The sequence below is a fragment of the Protopterus annectens genome, chromosome 7.part0 (genome assembly GCF_019279795.1).
Source record: "Protopterus annectens isolate FY-2018-M chromosome 7.part0, PAN1.0, whole genome shotgun sequence".
In the NCBI taxonomy this organism is placed as follows: Eukaryota; Metazoa; Chordata; order Ceratodontiformes; family Protopteridae; genus Protopterus; species Protopterus annectens.
The window spans coordinates 1,735,778,828-1,735,801,169 of record NC_056739.1 but is presented as its reverse complement, the minus strand read 5'-3'; the positions used below and the strand labels follow the sequence as shown (position 1 = coordinate 1,735,801,169).

At 40.5% G+C, this 22,342-nt stretch overlaps 1 protein-coding gene across 2 annotated transcripts in view; it reads right to left on the bottom strand.

Annotated features, from left to right (window-relative positions):
• The window catches only part of UNC45A (unc-45 myosin chaperone A), a 1,636,854-nt gene that overhangs the window by 46,737 nt on the left and 1,567,775 nt on the right, over positions 1-22,342 (bottom strand). For both annotated transcript variants that reach the window (XM_044078271.1, XM_044078272.1), the window contains one exon: positions 16,146-16,301. In XM_044078271.1, coding sequence (XP_043934206.1) covers positions 16,146-16,301 — 156 coding nt within the window. The remainder of the gene's footprint in view (positions 1-16,145; positions 16,302-22,342) is intronic.

The window sequence follows — 22,342 nt, the reverse complement described above, 5'->3', positions numbered from 1 at the left end:
AAAAGCTAGAGGAGAGATCGTAACTTAAACGATGATCTCCTCTATCCCGAGGAGACATCTCTAACTTAAACAACGAAACCTCAGAAAAAGGGAAGTAAAAAGGGCGAAGGGAGCCTTCTAACTAAAAATGGACTTAAATAAAGGGGGCAAAAAACTAATCCTCTAACTTATATGGATTCATTCAGGACAAACTGAAAGTTAGATGAGGATAGGGTAGAAGAGGCCTGAGACAACGACGGCCCACACAACCAAGGCTAAAAACCAGAAAAAAAACAAACAGTAAGCACTTAAACTGCCAAGAGGAAGCTACTTTGCATTGAACTAGAGAAATTTAATGTTTTTACTCCAAGAAGAAGGAAAAATATAAACCTAAATCAAAGACTTAGCTTGAGCCAGTGAAAAACAATCTCGAACCAGCAAGCGGCAAACGAGATCTGGGTAACTGTCACTAGGCATCATGGGATAGGGTATACCCTCGAGCCAGTAAAAGCTCTTGACCTTTAGTATGTGGCCGAATTGGAACCGATGTTTGGTTCCGAACCCAACCATCAAGAATGAAGGCGAGATAGGACAACATAACATCAGTTGTTTAAAAGCAATCTTGCTAAACTTATGCATATAATCGAGGTACTTCCTTATTTTCTCTTTAGCACTCAGTATTGTGCCCCTTCTTGTTCTATGATATTCCCTTATTTTGTAATACTTTAACTTTTCCAGCCCTCTAAATAATTCTTACTTCTTTACCAGATCTCGTTTTCTTTTATTTGTACCCTATTTTTAAACTTCACTATCATTTTATCCTAATCAAAAGCTGGAGTGCTTTCTATCTTCCCTAATAAATACCGAATAATTTCCAGTACCCATTCCCTAAATTCCTCTCTTTTTAACAGGTAGGTGGGGAAGTGCCAGTGTCTCAGCTTTACTTCATTACCTTGCATTTTTATCTTATTAATTACTAGTACACAATCTAAAAAAGTTATTGGATGTGTATCAGTGTTCTCAATTAAATGGACATGTTCCTGTGAAATATAATTTCTGTCACATCTAGCCCAGTTATTGTACCTTGGAGAATAATATGCAAATTCTTTCCAAATTCCTACTACTTAATTCACGTCTTTCATACCAAATATTTTATGAAGTTTTTCAGAAATCTATGCTCTTTTGTTATATTTTCCCTTTAAGGTGCCCCAGATACAGCCTTATTGTTGCAAATCAAATTCTAGTCCTCACCGACAAGTAACGCTCACTGTTGAAAGCTGATTATTTCTCTCAATTTTTTAAGTTCTCAAACAGCATTTTTAGGAGTAATATAAATATATGCCAGCATAATCCTCATTCCTTGCCAGTAGCCCCTTACTACTACAAATCTGCCATTATTATCTTTTTTCCTCTTCTACCACTGCTGGAGCTTCTCTAGCTATTAATATACCTGAAATCCTTTCTTTGTCAAATTCACATGCTCAGTTGTTTCCAAAGTGTGGTTTCTGTAGCAATGCTATTTGGACTCTTCATCTCTTAACAAAATTAAGTATTCTTTACTTCTGTCTACACCTGTGAGACCATTCACATTCCAAGATAATATGGAAAGTGTCACCATTACGGAAAGAAGTCATTATTCTTACCTATTATGTGTGTGTGTATGTATATATATATATATATATATATATATATATATACACACACACACACACATATATATATATATATATATATATATATATATATACATATATATATATACACACACACACATATATATATATATATATATATATAACATATATATATATATATATATATATATATATATATATATATATATAGGGTCTATATTATAACATCAAAGTTTTTAAACATCGAATGTTATAATATCGAACCCCAAACACTGATATCTGAAAACATCAAACAGTCAGAATAGCAAATTTTTTCCCAGGGAAAAATATTGCTATTCCGAGAAACATACACACATACAAAAAACAGCAATCCACACACATACACTTAAAATCCTACATCTAAACCTAAACTAAACTTTACATACACTACTAGCTATCCAGTAACCTTAACCCAGCCCTAACCCTAAGGTCCGTCACTATTGCACACTCACCTCACCCGCGCCCTAGCCCTAACTCACCTAACCCGCCCCCCAACACTAACCTACACACAATTGCACACTTACCTGACCCGCGCCCTAACTCACCTAACGCGCCCCCTAACGTCCTCACAACCGCACACTTACTTGACCCGTGCCCTAACCCTAACTCACCTAACCCGCCCCCTAACCTACACACAATTGCACACTTACCTGAACCCAACCCGTAACATTCCAACATATCAAACGCTGAAAATAGTGAAGCCACAGCAACGGCCCACCAAATTCTTTCCCAAATTTGGTGTCCTGCACCTTTGATGTTTTCAGCGTTCGACATTACAGGTTCGATATTATAACATTTGATGTTATAATATAGACCCATATATATACATACATATATATATATATATATATATATATATATATATATATATATATATATATATATATATATATATATATATATATATATTTATTCATCAACATACCCACAGTAAGATAAAGAAGAAAAATGTACTCCTATGCTATAGCCTGAAAGTCAAGATGAAACTTATTGCTAAAGGAACACTTTTCTTTATAACCGCTGTTCTCATATTTATTTATTTCCACTTAAAACGTGTTATCAGATTAAGCCAAGGGTCTTAATCCAGGCATTCACCTACGTAAAAGTAAGAGAAAACATATCAGCCCTACATATATTATGATCTGTGAACTTCTGCACCCCATTCCCCCACCTTAACAATCCAAGATTACAGCCTAATAGCTTAAACATGCTTTTTTGCCTAGCTTTTCTTCTCTTTATGCACTTAATGTCTACATTTCTTTTTACAAAAAAATAAAAGAAAGAACGAAAAGAGGAAAAAGAAAAAAGGCATCTGTTTACTACAATAACTTTATCACATACAACATAATTTACTATAAAATATGCAATTTATATTGTGAAAAGTTTCAAACAAATACTGTTAGGAAAAGAAATTGTTTTACTTACCCTTTTCCTTCTTCCCTCACAGTCCTTCCAAACATTAATGACATGAAGTGAGATAAATGCTTTTCAGCTCCTCACAAGTTTAAAATCATCATACGTCCATACTTTCCACTTATTGTTATACAGCTGCACTTCACCAATGGGACTGATGTTTTGCAGTGAAATATTTATTCACTAATTTCCATGTTACTGTTCTTCTTCCTGTTTGTTTACATCTCTCATCTCCAGATTCTGGTACAATTCCATGGTACTCCTAATTCTTCTGGTCAACTCCTGTGCTTTTCTCTGTCTCTCAAGCATTTTCCTTTGTAACAGCAGAAAAGGCTTCACTGGTAAAGTCTCTCTGTGTGCTTTATTTTCAGTACCCTTCTATGTGATGGTTCAAGTTTTTGTTGGACAAATGTTTGCATTTCCTCCATAGCCTGTTATGCATCAAAAATGACTGATCCTCCAGGAAAAAAATATTCTGAAGACAGCTAGATATAGCAGCTTGCATCTAACTCCTGCCTCTTGACATTCTAGAATAAATTTGTCTTCTGCCTGGTGTACAGTGAATAATCATCACTTTCCACAAATACTACTGTCTCCAACTTTTAATACTTTGCCCTTTTGCCACAGTTTTGTCAGAATCAACTCTTCCTGCTAGTAAGTTTGCATCTAATAAAGGTCTTGGCTGCTTTCTCATGGAAAAATTTGGAATATACACATGGTGTGCCCTTTCAGTTAACAGTTCCTAATGTGGAATACCAGTCCAGTTACTTATTTCGGCCTTCATATAATTAATGCAGTCTGTTCCTTCACGTTTTTCTGTTACAACAGAAAATCTCAGATTTTCTCTATGTGCTCTGTCCTCTAATTCTAACATCTTTTGAAACATCTCTTCTTGAGCAGCCTTGTATTCAGCCAGCCTTTAATTCATTTTGACTTCTGATTTTTGCAGTATTATCAGCTAATATGAATATCTCTTTAATGCTTCTTCCATTCTTTCTAGCTTATTATTTAAGTCGACATACTCCTTCAGTGTTTTATTTTAATTAGCTGTGAGCACATCTTATTTTTTCCACTGGCATCCATGTCTAGAACACATAATTAAGGGTTATGGTTGGAGACCCAGTCATAGTTCTTTGTAGCGCATGGAACTTTGTCTCCTCCATGTACTGCTGTTTACAGAAAAAAAAAAAACAAGTGTTTTGCTGGCCTTCAAAGCTGTAAAGCACTTAGCGAGCACTGCCAGGAAGACAGTACAACTCAGTCTCTTATGTTTCCACTCTCGTTCCATGCCTCTCAACTGTTCAGATTTTCACAGAATGTCCATAGTTTTGCCTGTTTTTGGACTGTTCCTCGTAAAATCTGTGCTATTCCAACAAATCACTGAGGATTTAAGTCACTAAATAATGATATGACATATGTTTGAGTTTCAGGCTTCATATCATTCAGAAAATGCAGGTAAACACAAATCCTGTTATTCTAGTAACTTTCTAAGTTTATAAGAGGAAGTCAGGGACCAGTTACTGAAAGACAGTAGGGAGAGAGAAATCTTCACTGTCATTTCCTGGTCAGTAATGACAGTGACCTTACCAATTTAAACAGTGAGTGCTTTACATTTCAGATCAGATTTTATGCTACAGTAGCAATTAACTAATTTGTCTTTTTTCAGATACAGGTGCATAATCATTGTACTCCATTGTACTTCATAAATACTACACGTTGAGCTACTCATTTCTTACATTTCCAATTACTAAACAGCTTCTGACTGGAAAGAATTACATCTTGAAAAAAGGTTTATAAATGTATGGGTCTTAAAAAGGTGCAGAATGAATTATAAAGGTAAGTGCGTCTATAACGGATGGATATATTAAGGCCAGGACGCCTCATACACTGTATGCAAATGAAAAACGGAGCTGAACTGGCCAAAAGTTTCAAGCATCAAGGCGAATTGAAGATGGCTTCTCCTAGTGCAAATTTATGGCTGCTTGTACCAACCTACATCAGTACTGAAATAAATAAGTGATACTAAAGGTGTCTTGCCCAGGGAAAGAGCTATAGAAGTTGCCATGTTTCACAGCTGAGAAGGCCTGTAACTTAAAGCCTACTGTCCATATGACTATCTGAAATATTACTATCCAGGCACATTTCCTAGATTAATCAGTGACATATTGCTGCGGTAGCATTGTAGCGTTGTCGCCTCAAAGTAAGACGCTGTCTGGTTCGATTCACCGCTAGAGCGTCTTCTGCATGAATGGGCATACCTTCGTTGAAGGTTGTGTGCCAGGGCTGTTAACTCAGCACGTAAAAATCATCTACCAATCATTAGCAGACCGGAGTTCCGCTGTGGCGACCCCTAACCGGGAAAAACCGAAAGACACAAACAAACTAAGAGAACAAAGTTACATACAACACATTATGGGTCTATGTTAAATCACTGAACACTTAAAAATGAATGATGATTTACTGAACCCATGTAAGAGAAAGCTTACAATCTCGAACGCTTAGAACAGCGATTTTTTTTTCCCCCAAGGGAAAAAAAATCGCTGTTCCACAAAAAAAAAAAAAAAAAATTTTAAAACATTACATAAATTGGGGGGGCTTTGCCCCCCACACCCCCCTACTTAAATATACCAACTCCAGGATCGCACTACAGTCACAATAATGGCAAAGTAACAGAAGCGGACAAACGATTTCTTTTCCAGGGAAAGAATTTGCTTTTATACTGTTTCACTATTTTGCCTTTTTGTGCTTTCAAGTTCGATCAAGACGCAATCGAAAGAATGTGCCTTCGATCATTTAATAGGAACCCTACATTACAGTCTGGATAGCAAGGTCACAGCTTACTGGAATACAGTCTCCATGTTCTGTCTGAAATATGGAATGGCCAATCACTAGTTACTTTATGTATATAAAGGCAGTTTTCCACTCCATACAATATACAAAATAACATTTGATGATTACCTAATATCTCTATGAAGCAATAAAGTTTGTATGAGTACATAAATACAATCAAAAACAGGAATACAATCAAAAACAGGAATCACCAGACAATTAAATAAGCTTAATTTTTTTCTTCTATTCAATTTAAGACATCTTCAAAATGCAAAGATTACAACATCCCAAAATTTAATACAGAACATCCACATGATACTTTCAATTAACCTATTCGTATCCCTACTCAGGAAACACATTTATTAATTGTATTACTTAATAAAGGTCTATAAAACTAAGCTGTACTGAGATTATGCATATATATATATATATATATATATATATATATATATATATATATATATACACACACACACACACACACATATATATATATATATATGTGCGTGTATTTTATATATATATATATATACACACACACACATATAGGTGTAACTCAAAAGGTTGAATACTCTGATTTTATTGAAAGGTTTTTGAGGGTGTAAAAAAAGAAAGAATGCACAAAAGAGTGAATTAATTCTTATTTGTGTGAATCACATATAGTTGAATTTAGTTTTATATAATGTAAGTAAAAAGTCGTGTGCAGATTTTGGTGATTTTTTTTTTCATGCTTTGTAAGACATGCAAGTTAAATTTGAGCCCATCATCTATGTCATCTATGATGGTACCAAGGAGCTTAGTGTGTGGTTCAGGTTCAATGATGGTGTTACTGGAGGATGTGATGAGAAAGGATGACTTTTGTTGGGAGAGAGAACGAGGGAGAAAGAGTAGCAGTTTAGTTTTTTGGGTTTAGGATAAGTTGATTATCAGATAGCCATTTTTCAGTGGATAGAAAGGCGTCTTGAGTTTGTGTGTGGAGATTACAGATATTATTGGAAATGGAGATGAGAGTTGAATCATCAGCATATTGTATAAGAGAGGATAGTTTGCAAGATGTGTGAAGATCACTAGTGAAGATGTTAAACAGAACGGGACTCAAGATGGAGCCTTGGGGTATGCCAGATGTAATGGGAAGTGGAGGAGGAGCAGGAAGAGAGCTAATGGACAGATTGTTGCCTGTTTGACAGATAACTGGTGAACCACTGAAGTGAAGGAGGGGAGAGACTGAGGTTAGCAAGTTTAGACAGAAGAATGGGGTGGGAGACTGTGTCAAAGGCTTTGGAGAGGTCGAGAAAGATACAAGTTGGTTGTTATCTCTGGCCTCTGCTACTAGGACTCATATACAAAACACAAGCAGAAGGTAGTAAATCAAAGTGGAAAGAGATGATGATGAAACTGGGTGGAGTCTGAGAAATAAGGAGAGCATAGGATTTTGAATGCAGGTCCTTAAAACAAACACCACATAGAATAGTATATTCATAAAGTAGCAGAAAGTATTCCAAGAACTAAGCTAACACGGCAATAGAGAAAGGAGATTTTGCCAATAGATATGACTGCTAGTAATGGTACAGAAAATAGGCAAGAGGGGGCTAGAATGTACTGGAGACAAAGGAACAAAGATACTGGGAGCAAATAACTTTAGAAGGAAAGGTAAAAGATTGGGATGAAGCCAAGCAAAGTCTGAGCTTCAGGTTAGAGATTGCTTTCCTTTCCAATAAATCTTACAGTATAGGCAGAGAGAAAGGGATTGGGGAGTGAACTACAGAGGGAAAGGTAATACGGTGAGATGAGGCCCAGCATAACTTTGATTGCAGGCTAGATACTGTCTTTCCTACCAAGGATTAATATCACAGAATACGCGAAGAGAAAGGAATAAGGGAATGTTAAATGAAAGATCAGCTCTGATAAGAGTTTTTCCACTAGGTCTAGAACAGATGCTGCAGTTAAGAAGAGATGAGTAGTAGAGCATATAAAAGTAGTGCACGACACCAATAAGACTCAACCAGAGGAGGTTAGAAAAGATAGGGAAAATAGACTGTATAAGCAATTTACAAAGAAACAATAGGAAAACATCTGTATGCCCCCAAGAATGCAACAAAGTCTGGAAGGTTTACGACTTCTGCTTGGAAATTTTTACATCCCAAGCAGACTTCACATTGTTCTTCAAGTAGACGGCAACTGCCGGAGGTGTGATAGGAACATGAGACAATTGGGAATATGACAGATTGGGGAGAAAAGCCTGGGCTGTTTAGGAATCAATGGAAGTGGTGAAACCATGTGGCCAATTTTAGGCCCAGAATGTCTGGATGAATCAAGTCCGTCGGGTGAGACAGAAGGTCTGGAGTTGGATTCAGGATCCAAGGTGGACGAAGAAGATGAGGCCAAAGAAAGGAAAACCAAATCTGACAAGGCCAATAAGGGGCAATGAGAAATTTGGGGATAAGGGGTATCAGGGAATAGGCGTAAAGGGGATGGACAGGCCAATCTTGAAAAAGAGCATCTCTTGGTGACTCCCCTGGTGAGGGGATGAGGGCAAAGAACCTGCTGCACTTAGTAAGACGGGATGCAAAAAGGTCACAGCACGGTTGCCCCATTGATGGAAAATCCTCTCTGCCACCTTCATGTTGACAGGCACTCATGGCACATTAGAACAGACTTATTAAACTTGTCTGGAATCATGCTGGACTTCCCCTGGAATGTGTGTTGCTATCAGAAATCGAGTGGATGAGATCGCTTATTGACACACTCTTAAAAGCTTCTCGACAAAGAGGCAAGATTTGGTTCCCCCATGTTTGTTAATGTACTAAACCAGTGACATACTGTCTGCTTGAATCGCAATAGTCTTACTGGGGAGAGAGTCTTAAAAAGCCTACTAAGAGGACGGCTCTCATCTCCAGGACAATGATATGCATGTTGGCCTCTTTGGGGTACCATGTGCCTTCGACTGTCCTTCCCAGGAAGTGCCTCCCCTGATTTGGGAGGCATCCGTGTTCACTATGGCCTTGGCCTGGGGAAGAACAAAGGGACGACCTTCTTGCAGTTGACCTGACTGTATTCAAAATAGGATATATTTTTTGTAAGCTTGAGTAAGCCTTATCTGACTGGACAGAAGGTGGCAAAGAATGGACCACTGAGCAGCTAACTTCCATTGAAGTACTCTCATATGATACCTTGACAATGGTATAAGGATGATTGCCGTTAACATGGAACCCAAAGCTTGCAGGATTAATTGAGCTAAGAGAGAGAGGAGTTTTGGATGATTTTCCTGACCTGGAACTGAATAGTTTGAACTTTTGCCAGAGGAAGAGATGCTGTTTGTATGACTGTGTTGAAAAAAGCACCGATGAATTCTAATGCTTGATTCCAGATAAGATTTGTTGTAATTGATTGAAATATCCAGATGGGAGCATATTTGGAGTACGTAACCTCGGGCTTGTATCAGTTGATGCCTGGTCAGAGCAGTAATGAGCCAGTCATCTAGCTATGGAAACACACTGAATCCTTGTAGCCTCAAGTAAGCTGTCACTACTGCCATACAGTTGGTGAACACTTTGTAGGCTGTGGTGAGAGTAAAGGGCAGATCTCTGAATTGGTAATGACTGGCTCCAGATGAAACAGCAGATAATTCCTGGAGTGTCTGTTCATTTTGATACGATAATATGCATCCTATAGATCTACTGAGCACATCCAATTCTCCTGATGCAGAAAAGGCAAAATGAACTGAACCATAACCATCTAGAACTTTGTATATTGAACTGATTTAGATTGTGGAGATCCAAAATAGGTCTCCAGTCCCATTTTCTTTGGCACTAAAAAGAATCTTGAGTAAGTTCTGGACTCTCTCTGGTCTGGCAGGACCTCTTGGATTACTCTTTTTCTAGCAGCTTGCATATTTCTAGTGCTGCTGCCTCACTTTGACTGAGTGGAACACTGGGGATTTTCTATGAAACCAGAGGAGGTGGACAGGAAAATGGTATGACATATTCTTCTGCACCCATGTATCTTTTGTAATTTTTAACCAGGCTCCCTGGTGCAGGGACAAACGACTCCCAACCACCTCCAGACGGACAGTCAGGAATTCTTTCAGGAGCACTTGTAGGATCTGTCACAGAAGGAATCTCACAATCCTTGGTTCAGCAAATCTTTTCTGCCACATGGGTGGCATCTTCCATTAGAGTCCCCCCCTCTGTGGGAACTATAGACACATGGATCTTGGAATGGACCCTGGGATTTCTTGAACCACATCTTCTGACCTCCTTGTTGATCCCCAGAAAACGTTTGTTGAGAGGGTCGAATAATGTATGTCCACAGCAGACAGAGTTTTACCTTCCTACTCATACCTGGACAGCATGTCTTTCACCTTGGGGCCAAATAGGGAACTTCCATCAACGGAAGCACTGATGAAGGAAGCTCTGAAGGGTTGTGCAAAATCACACAAGTGCATCCCGGTATACCTTCTGATGGAAATACCTGAACCCGAAGGCCATAAGATACCTTCTGCTGCATGAATAAGTCTCACAGATGAACTGATAATGGACTGAAGGGTACCTAAATGCGATGCAACAGAGTTCTGTACCTTGGAGGACATTGCCCCAGACAGGGATTTGGTAAGTTCTTTAATTAAATCCCTCTGAAGTTTTGTGAAGTGTGTCAGATAGTTCAGCAATAGAATGGCAAAGATCACTGAAGCATAAACATGCTTCCCAAATCTGCCAATACCCTAGACTTCCTGTTAGGAGGGTGGACAGAGGAACTTTGTTATGCTAGTTCCTTCATGGTGGTTGCTGATACAACTATGGCATCAACTGGTACTCCTTTGCTCCAATGGATTCTGTCTTTTGGTGGTGCCAGGATCTTGTTTGGTCTCTTGGGTATTGGTTCAACAGTATCAGGCTCCTTCCATGCCTGCTGAGAGACCAAATCAATGAGCTCATCAGTGTGCAGAGTCACTCAGGAGGTAGACAGTCCAGCACCAAAAGCTTCCAGGAATACCAACTCCTCTTTGGAAGGGTTCTCTGGGATCAACCACTCCTTTGCTTTAGGGGTTCCAGAATGTCTCCAAATCAGATGTTGTCAGGTGGTGATCCTAGGGACCCTTCCCTTCATCAAAGTTAATATCTTCAGTGACTGATTCTTAAAGAGATTCTAGGTGTCTCCTGCTGCACTTTCTCTTCCCGGGAATTTCTTCAGTGGACTGTTCCTGAGAAGTGTCGGAAGAAAGCAATATACCCTGATGGGTATCCTGGTGGCTAACTTGGGCGGCTGTCCTAGTGGTAAGAATGTTTGAGGCTCAAGATGCAGAGATAAATGGGCTAGGGTGGCTGGAGCCAAATGTGGTGGAGTTTGAGCTCTACAATTAGAGAAAGCTCTCTCCACTACCTTGAATGCTGAATGCCTTGGAGGGAAGGAAACAGATGGCTCAGAAAGAACATGTTTATGGGCCATAAGCTCCCTCCTCCCTGAAGGCAGAGTACTCGAAGAAGGAGCTGGAGCCAAGCTGACTAATGGTGAGGCTCTGAGAGGAACAGATGGCTCAGACAGCTATGGAGTAGACTCCAGCACCTCAGATCCCATGCAGATGCAATGGCTCAGAGAATCATCTGGCTTCAAGACACTTGGAGCCGACCCATTTAAAGATGCCACAGGAGTCAGGGATACCAGTATCTTTGAATCTGATGTGAATGACTCTGATACGAGACGTTGGATCAGAGAAGGGGCAAGCAATGGGGGGAGGGTTACTAACCAAGGTTTCTGGACCCGATGGAGTCAGAGCTGGGAGAACCCCCTATTTGTTTTTGCTTTCAGAGGAACTTCCTCATCATCCTGTCCACATCAACTTCAGATAAATTTTTCAAACAGCAAGTCAAGGATGCTGTACAGGAGGGCCTTGAATAGTGGTTTCTCAGAGAATGCTCCAAGAAGGGAGGTGATAAGATCCAGACCCAACAGTGGTGATTGGATATGTGGTGACTTTTCTTTTTCAATCTTCAGATCCAAAAATTTAGGCATTTTTGCTGGAAGTTCCAAACTCGGAGCCGATAAAGTTATAGGCTCCAGAAAGTGTTTTCTAGTATCTCTCTTCTCAGACTTCTTAAGGGGATGACCCTCAAAAGATACTGATAAAGCAGAAGATTTACTGGGCAGCAAGCCTCAGTGTATAAGCTTATTCTTGTTGTCTATGATGACCCTAGGGTTAAAACCCTTACAAATGTTACAGTTTGCATTGCGGTGTCACGGGCCTAGACAATAGATGCATCCAGAATGTGCATCTGACAGTGGAATTTTGTCGCTACAGGCCAAACATTTTTTGAAACTCAAGGGTTTGTCTGACATTTTAACTAAAGGTGGAAGGATACAGAAACTACAAAAAAGCAATGGCCAAAAGGCCAAGAAGTGACTGGGTAAAGATAAAGATTTTTTTTTAAACTAAATAACTATAAATATAGAAATTTACCAAATATGGTAAGGATAGGAGTACCCAAAGGTACAGAAAGAACTACCAACAATGGTAGCTTTAAGAGAAGGACACAAGTACTTCAAAGGGAGAAGGGAGGGAACACTAGAAAGATTAGGAAATATAAAAATATAGATATAAAATATGTATACAAAGTATAACATGAAGAAAGTTATTAAACTTACTGTAATTCCAGAAAACTACTGGCTCGATAGCTGAAACATCTGAACTCTAAGGTGGCAAATGAAATCTGAGGTATGTTAAAGACTAGGGCATTATGAGAAAGAAAGGAGCTCGAGAGCTTTCAGTGATCAACAAGCTAGTAGAAGTGGCTGAGTCGGATCTAAGGATCAGCTCTGAACCCAAGATATGATGAAACAATGAAAATTGACAACGTCAGATCCAAATTTTTTTTAATGGACCTTTTCCTAATTTTATTGCATTTTATAAATAGGTTCATTGACTATTTATTTATCATTGGTGCTTGAAGGCAGAAAGGGTTATTTTTTTTTTTTAATACTGTAGTGGTACCACTACGTTTTCTTAAAATTTAATGGGGTCTGTGCAAACTCTGGAATAATGCATCTTGGTACAGACATTTATGCTGAGAATACCTGGATTCAGATATATCCATATCTATCTCTCTCTCTCTCTCTCTCTCTATATATATATATATATATATATATGTGTGTGTGTGTGTATATATATATATATATATATATATATATATATATATATATATATATATATACACACACACACAGTGCAATGAAAAAGTATTTGCCCCCTTCCTGATTTCTTATTTTTTTTGCATGTTTGTCACACTTAAATGTTTCACATCATCAAACAAATTTAAATATTATACAATTATTAGACAAAGATAACCAAGTAAACACAAAATGCAGTTTTTAAGTGATGATTTTATTTATTAAGGGAAAAAAATATCCAAACCTACATGGCTCTATGAGTAGTTGCCCCCCTTGTTAAATCATGAAGTAACTGCGGTTAATCAAATGTTTGGGAAGGCTGAGTTCAATTTCACTAGCCACACCCAAGCCTGATTACTGCCAGATCTGTTGAATCAAGAGATCACTTAAATAGAACCTGTCAAGCAAAGTGAAGTAGGCCAAAAGATCCCAAAAAGGAAGACATCATGCCGCGATCTAAAAAAAATTTTGGAACTGATGAGAAATAACGTAACTGACATCTATCAGTCTGGAAAAGGTTACAAAGCCATTTCTAAAGCTTTGGGACTCCAATGACCCATGGTGAGAGCCATTATCCACAAATGGAGAAAACATGGAACAGTGGTGAACCTTCCCAGGAGTGGCCGGCCTACAAAAATTACCCCAGGAGCGCAGCGACGACTCATCCACAAGGTCACAAAAGAACCCAGAACAACATCTAAAGAACTGCAGGCCTCACTTGCCTCAGTTAAGGTCAGTGTTCATGACTCAACCATAAAAAAGAGACTGGGCAAAAAATGAAACGCATGGCAGAGTTCCAAGGCGAAAACCACTGCTGATAAAAAAAAAACATAAAGGCACGTTTCACTTTTGTCAAAAAACATCTTGATGATCCCCAAGACTTTCGGAAAATATTCTGTGGACTGACGAAACAAAAGTTTAACTTTTTGGGAGGTGTGCGTCCTGCTACATCTGGCATAAAAATAACACTGCATTTCAGAAAAAGAACATCATGCCAACAGTCAAACATGTTGGTGGTAGTGTGATGGTCTGGGGCTGCTTCTGGACCTGGATGACTTGCTGTGATTGATGGAACCATGAATTCTGCTTTCTACCAAAAAATCCTGAAGGAGAGTGTCCGGCCATCAGTTTGTGACCTCAAGCTGAAACAATGATCCAAAACACACTGGCAAGTCCACCTCTGAATGGCTTAAAAAAAACAAAATGAAGATTTTAAAGTGGCCTAGTCAAAGTCCAGACTTAAATCCAATTGAATTAAAAAGGCGGTTCATGCTCGAAAACCCTCCAATACGGCTGAAATAAATAATTCTGCAAAGAAGAGTGGGCCAAAATTCCTCAACAGCGATCTGAAAGACTCTTTGCCAGTTATCGCAAATGCTTGACTGCAGTTGTTGCTGCTAGGGGTGGCACAACCAGTTATTAGGTTTAGGGGGCAATTACTTTTTCACATAGGGCCATGTAGGTTTGGATATTTTTTTTTCCTTAATAAATAAAATCATCACTTAATTGCATTTTGTGTTTACTCTGGTTATCTTTGTCTAATATTTACGTTTGAAGATCTGAAACATTTAAGTGTGACAAACGTGCAAAAAAATAAGAAATCAGGAAGGGGGCAAATACTTTTTCATTGCACTGTATGTATGTATAGGAAACCCAAATTCTGAAATGTATAGTTGCACAGTAGTACTGGGCACCCTTACTATCTTAAGAAAGGCATTATAAATGGCCATACATGACTTTAACAGATTATATTTTCTATATGGAAATCTGTATGCTAAGATATGTTCATTTGTAAATGGTACATTAATATATGTGAAGAATACAGGACACTCTGATTTGGGGATACCAGAAAATAAAAGAAAATAGTGAGCCCGTTATGGGAAAGAACATCAGTCTGCTCTACTATGTATTCAGCAGACTGAGAAGAAATGAAGGTTACTGAGAAAAACTGAAAAATAATACACAGAAATCTACAGTTAAATCAGGAAATAGGGAATGGCCACAATTTATTTGGTCAACAAAAAACTGTTTCTAGAAAATCTTTACAAGCTCAGTGACAAGAATGGGGATGTTGGAACTTTACTTACATTTCCTGCAAATACTGTACATATATTGAAAGAGCCATGGATCTTATATCCTCAGTTGTTAGAAATTTTAACCATTCCTGTGTTGACTTGCTACAATTTTAAACCATTCCTGTGCTAACTTACTTCTTAAAATATTTTATTTATTAGCATTTGATTACTATGAAAGTTTGACTGAGCCATAAAAAGGCCACTTTTCAGAGGTGGGCCAGGAAAATAAACTCCACAACTCGCATAGTATTATAAACAAGTTAAAAGCATGTACAATTTAGACAGAATTACAAACAAGATAAACATACAGTAGAGTAAGGTGAATACATTCAGTATAGTATACAGTTTGGCTAAACACACTGATGTAATAGAATTGGTAGTAATGAGAGAAAAGGGGGCAAGACTGGAGAAAAGGAGCAGAAATGGCAGATTAGGCTAAATGCTGGATAAAACATGGATTGAGTGAGTGTTAATATAAAGTCTTTTAAAATCAAGACTTCTGAGTTAAATGACTTCAGTTTATTTAAAAAAAAATAAAACATGGTCTATGTGCAGAAATGTTTAGTTGTATAATTAATAACTGTTTCTTCTTGAGGGCTTTATATTATTTAATTGTATTGTGTTATTTTCATTACACTTTTCGACTTGGGGATTTTTTGATGCAGGTTTATCTGAAGAAGTCTTCAAGAATTTAGAAAAAATGCTACACTTGTTTAATTATCTGAGGAGTCCTGTTTTTTTTTTTTTTTTCTATTTTCTTCTATGTACAGCTCACTCTGGTTAACAGAACTCAGCTATGGACTTGTTGGTAAGGATGCATGTCTAAGCATTTGCAGGAGACCAAAGTACAGGTATCCTTATGTAGTACATGGTTAATTTAGCACACAGCTTCATTTATCCAGCAGTTATAACTCATGAGCATCATTTTTAAACCTCTGTGGAATTACTTCAAATACAAGTACATTGGGGGAGAATACATTAAGTAAATATATGGAAAACAGAACCTAACACTCACCACTTTGGGTATTCTGGCACACAACTCAGGCTGGAGTGAAGTGAGCATGGCGAGGGTCCCAGAAGCAGCACAACGCAACTTTTCATCATCTTCTCCACAGTACAAAACAATAAGCTTTAAGCGATCACTACCTTCTGTTAGAAACAGATCTCGTACCTTGAACAAAAAAAAAAAAAAAAAAGCCACTGTAGGTCAGAAAGTCCAAAATGTTACAATCAGATGTAATCCATCATCTACAAATGCATCTACCACTGAACAGCACTAATCTGCTTTAATTTGGAGCTTCTACGAATATCTAGGAAGTGGATCATCTCAGAACAGTTGGCTGCTAAGAGACTGTCAGCAGTTCTCTCACAGCATGCCTAGATTATGATACATAACTCTAAAACAAATCCTCAGCATTCAATAGATTCTTTTTTTTTAATCCATTGCTGCCTAACAACAGTTGGACCTCTCAAGGCAAATCAGTCTCATTCATTTCTGTTTTTCCTTGGGACTGTGAGTCTACCACAACAAACTATCATCCAAGCAGCCATCAGGGGGGTTTTAATATGGCCAAATGTGTCGCCCATTGGGACCTAGTGTACAAATTCATTGACAAGAGGGCCCTGCAATGCCGCCTTCTATTGGCAGGATGTGCATGCTTCCATAATGCCCCCCTTGACAGTCTGTGTTAGGACACTGACTTACCATACTGCCGGCATTCTATTCATAGAATCCACACTATCGATGCCCCAGAATGTACAGTTGTGTGAAAGCTTACCATAAGACTGGACATCCTTCTCTTCACTGTTGCAATTTTCATAACCTAAGGGATCTCCTGCCAAGGACAGCCCTAAGTCCAGCCAGTATACTAAAGCCTTTAGTGCTTATACTTCTAGATCTGCTTTTGTTTGCAGGCAACCCCGCCAGGCCTCCAAGGGCAGGAAGAGTAGTAGGCGGGCCCCCCTCTGCTAAGGCTTCTCAGATTTTGGTGGCCCAGAAGCCTCCTTCTCTTTGACAATTCACCCCCACCCTCTTCTCTGAGACTATGTTCCATTGTCCCCTCCGCCTTCCTTTTGTCTTCCAAATTGGTGTTTCATTACTTCAGACTCTTGGGTTCTTTCTTTCATCTGTCATGGTTATTTCACGGTATGGAAGTCTCTCCCTCCTTTTTCAGGCATTATTCAACCTCCCCTACAGTAACCTACTCAATTGTCAGAGGTGCTAGAGTTGCTGGTGAAACAAGGAACCATTTAACCTATCTCCCTTCCCCAGTGGGGAAGAGTTTTTATTACAGGATGTTCCTGGTTCCTTGAAAGGAGGATACTTAGAGAACTTTTCTGGATCTCTCCTTGCTCAACACCTTTCTCAAGGTCCCTTTTTTCAGATGCTTACTCTTCAAGTCCTGCTTCCTGTTTTAACACCCCAGGCTTCTCTGGTGTCTTTGGACCTGAAAGATGCCCTTCATGCTACCTTCCTATCCCTATTCACTCTCTTTTCAGGACATTTTTATGTTTCTCTGTTTCTTCCTTTCATTTTCAGTTCTCTGCTTTGCCCTATCGCCTTCTCTACTCAAAAGTCCACCCTGACTCCCTCTCAGGATCATGTGCAACTGGAATGCAGGATTCAGACAGTGCCAGTGTTGGCCTCTCTTCCACCTCCAAACGTTTTGTCATTGACAGCCTTCTTTCAGACTCTTATTCATCTGACTGCCATGCCAGCCAGGGAGCTTCTTCAGGCCCTGCGATACATGCCCTCTTCTATTCCAATGTTCTCTCTTGCCGCACTGCATATGAGGAAGCTTCAGTGGTACCTCAAGTCAGCTTGGCTGCAGCACTGTCATCCTCTGGATTTCAGTGTACCTCTCCTTCCCTGTCTAAAGAAGGAATTTGAGTGGCGGATTCAACAGTTTGCTCTCAATCCAGGCCTGCCCCCAGTCCCTTTTCAAGAACTGTTCACCGATGCCTCAAACATGGGGTGGAAGGCTTCTTTTGCTCACATGAAAGTTCAGGGTCTCTGGTGCCCCCTCCCCCCGTCAGAAATCAGACCATATCAACATCAAAGAGATGAGACCTCTAATTCTGGTTCTTCAAGCTTTTCATCCCATGTTATCTCCAGGCCCCTTGAAGGTGTACACAGACATTACAGTGATGTGGCATGTGAACAAACAAGGACCCACAAAAATTTTTACCTCCTCTACAGGATGGCTCTTCAGGATGAGAAGTGGCTCTCCATTATCAGTTAACTCTTCAGGCAGTATACATTCCTTCAGAGCACAATCTAGTGGTAGACTCTACTCAAACGGTCCAAAAAAAGAAGTTATGTACTCACCATAACGTTCCCTGTTGGTAGTCCATCTCACCCTTCATTTTTACATATGGGTTCGGAGCCGATCCTTGGTTCCGACTCGGCTGATTTTCAAGCTTAAAGACTTCTGGTTGGCTCGTGGCTAAGCAGGTATCCCATGGTGCACCAGTGCAATCCCCAGATCTTGTTTGCTGCTCACTAGAAATAGAAAGAAACCCCTAACCAACAAACCAATACTAAAGGGTCGCCAACCAAGAAATTTACAGTATTACCTCCAGATCTTCCAGGATGGGGGCAGGAGGGCGGGTTGGTAAAAATGAAGGGTGAGATGGACTACCAACATGGAACGTTATGGTGAGTACATAACTTCTTTATGTTAGGTAGTCCAATCTCACCTTCATTTTTACATATGGGACAGTGTCCCTAGCGCCTTATTCTTGGGTGGCTCATTGGAAGATACTCCTGAGCACCATGGAGCCAAAGGATGCTCTACCCCTAGAAGCCAAATCCAACTTATAATGAGTAATGAAGGTGTGAGGGGTAGCCCACATAGCTGCTGCACAGATATGATCAATTGGTACCCTGGCTTGAAAGGCTGCAGAGGTAGACAGTGACCTGGTAGAGTGAGTCTTGATCCTGTGGGGTAAAGGTCTGCCCTCCGAACTGTAGATGAAAACTATGCAACTCAAAATCCAGTTAGACAATGTCACCTTAGAAACTGGTAAGCCCAATCTGGAATCAGAAAAGGAAACGAACAACTGGTCTGACTTCCGAAATTCTCTGGTCCATTGCAAATAAAAACATAGTTGTCTGTGAACATCCAACTGGTGGAAACGATATTCAGCTGCATTGCTACGATTGGGAAAGAAAACTGGAAGCTCAATGGACTGGTTCAATGTGGCAGAAGAACAAACTTTGGGAACAAACGAAGGATTGGTATGTAAAGAAACCCTGTCTTTATGAAAGCTTAAAAAAGGTGGCTTAATAGACAGGGCATGTAGCTCAGAAACACGTCTGGCTGATGTAATAGCTACTAAGAACACAGTCTTCCAAGACAAATACTTTAAGGAAGCTGAATGAGACGGTTAAAGGGAGGGGATGTTAGTTTGGACAACACAAAATTTAAGTCCCAAGAAGCCACAGGTTTCTGTAATGGTGGTCTCAGTAAAGTGGCTCCTCTCAAGAAAGTTTTGCATAACTTATGAGACATAAGGTTGACATTAGGAGATCCCAAATAAAAATGTGAGATAGCTGCCAATTGTACTTTGATAGTGGCTACGGCAGATCCCTGCTGAAAAAGCTCGAAAGGAATTCCAGAATCACAGGAACGGGAGCGGTGTAAGGATCCACTTTCATTTTCTGTGCCCAAATAGAGAACCTTTTCCATTTACTGTCATACAGCCCTCTGGTTGATGGTTTATGCGAGGATAAAAGAATATGGGAAACTGATAACGAAACATCATGAAGCCTGACTAGAGATGGAACTGGAGCAGCCAAGCTGTCAATTTAAGGGTGTGGAGAGAGGGGGGGGTAGCAAACCTGACATGTGGGTCAATAGATCTGGAACTGGGTCCAGGAGCCAAGGATTGTCCAGGAGAAGAGGGTTGAGGAAGGGGAACCAGACCTGACGAGGCCAGTAAGGAGCAATGAGGATTAACTTGCTTCCCAGTCGGTTGGCTTTCTGGAAAGGCATAGAGAAGTCCCGTGGACCAGAGCGTCTCTGGGTACTTCCCCTGGAGGGGGAATTAGGGAAAAATAACTGCTGCACTTGGCATTGGCTGGACTGGCAAAAAGGTCGCAGCAAGGTTATCCCCATTTTCGGAAAATTTGTTCCACTATTTCCCATTTCAGAGACCACATGTGGGGCAGCAAGATTGCCTGGCTCAGCTTGTTGACTATCACGTTGGTTGTCCCCGGAATGTGCGTTGCCACCAGAAAGTGCTGGGAAAAAATCGCCCATTCCCAAACTCGCATGGCCTCTAGACAGAGTGGGTAAAATCTGGTACCACCCTGTTTGTTGATATACCACACAACCGACATGTTCGATTGTATCGCAATCGTCCCTGGAGGAAGAAGGTCCTGAAGTCCTTGCAACGCCAGAAGCACCACTCTCATCTCCAAAACGTTGATATGCAGATGAGCCTCGTGTTCTTGCCATGTGCCATGGCCAGTCCTGCCAAGATAATGCCCCCCCACCCGACCTGGGAAGCATCTGTGGTCACAGTGGCAACGGGTTGGGTAGGCACAAAGGGAGCTCCCGTGAATAAGTTGTTGGGGGCTATCCACCAACGAAGGTCCTTTTTGCATGATTACGTCAGCAGAATAGGGTGATTCAGCGGAAGATATTGGAACGACCACTGGGAGAACAGGAGCCATTGAAGGATTCTCATGTGCAACCTGGCTAAAGGTATTAACAGAATGGTTGAGGCCATCTTTCCAAGAAGTTGAAGAATCCATTTTGCTTTGACCTTCCGAATTGGAAAAAAGACACTGAACTTGTGACATGAGGTTTTGTGCTCTTTTGGCAGGAAGACGAACTGTCATATCCACTGTGTCTACCTCTGCGCCTATAAAATTCACAGATTGCAAGGGCAGTAATGCAGATTTTTCCCAATTTATGGAGATCCCCAGTTGAGCACAAAGCTGGATGGTGGCGTCCCTGTTTTGGAGAAGTAGATGCCTGGTGGGGGCGGTCAGGAGCCAGTCGTCCAAATACAGAAACACCTGGAATCCCTGATGTCTCAGGTGAGCTGTCACTACTGCCATGCATTTGGTGAACACCCTGGGGGCTGTGGTGAGACCAAAGGGCAGAGAACGAAACTGATAATGGCTGGCTCCCAGCCGGAAGCGCAGATACCTCCTTGACGCCTTGTCCATTTTTATATGGTAGTAGGCGTCTTGGAGATCCAGACAGCACATCCAATAGTCTTTCCCTAACAATGGGAGTATCGACTGCAGTGTGACCATCTGAAACTTGTCTTTTTTCACGGATTTGTTTAATCTGCTGAGGTCCAATATTGGCCTCCAGTCTCTGGTTCGTTTTGGGACTAAAAAGAACCTGGAGTAAGTTCCGGATCCTGTCTGGCCTGCTGGGACGGGCTGGATGACTCTTTTTGAGAGCAATTTGTTGATCTCCACAGTTGCCTGATCCCTGTGATTGGATGGAACATCTGGAATCTTCTTGGGAACAAACGGTGGAAGGGAAAAGGGTATGATATAGCCTCTGGTAACAACTCTTTGTACCCACTTGTCTTGGGTTATATTTAGCCAGGCTTCTGAATACAAAGAGATGTGACCCCTGACTGTTCCCACAGAAACGCAGTCGGGCCTCACATCAGGAGCGCTGATAAGGCCACCCTCGAAAGGAACTACGGCCTTGCTGGTATTGCGGACCGCCCCTGCCTCTACGGCAACATCTACCATTTCCTTCTCCTCTGCCTCTGAAGGAGGATTCACTCTGTGTGTCCGGAAAGGCCCTCTGGGACTTTTTGAACCACATCTTACCTCCCCTTTGACCTTTAGGGTATGGTCAAGGGGGGATGGGAAAACGGACTCCCACGGCAGAGAGAGTCTTTCCTTCCTGTTCACACTGAGTGAGTGTTTCTTTCACCTTGGAACCAAACAAGGAGGAACCATCAAATGGGGCATTGGTGAAGGTGGACTTAAAAGGCTCTGCCAAGTTACACAAGCGCATCCAGGAGTGGTGCCTAAGGGCAACTCCTGAACCCGCTGCTCTACTCGCTCCATCAGCCACATGAGAGGTAAGCCGCATGGAGGAGTTAAATACCAAATTTAGTGTGGACAACTGAGCAGAGATCCTATCAGGGACTTCTTCAGGGCAAGCACCCTGTATGGAATCTGCTAACTCCTTGAGGAGATCCCGCTGCAACCTCGTGAAATGGGTAAGA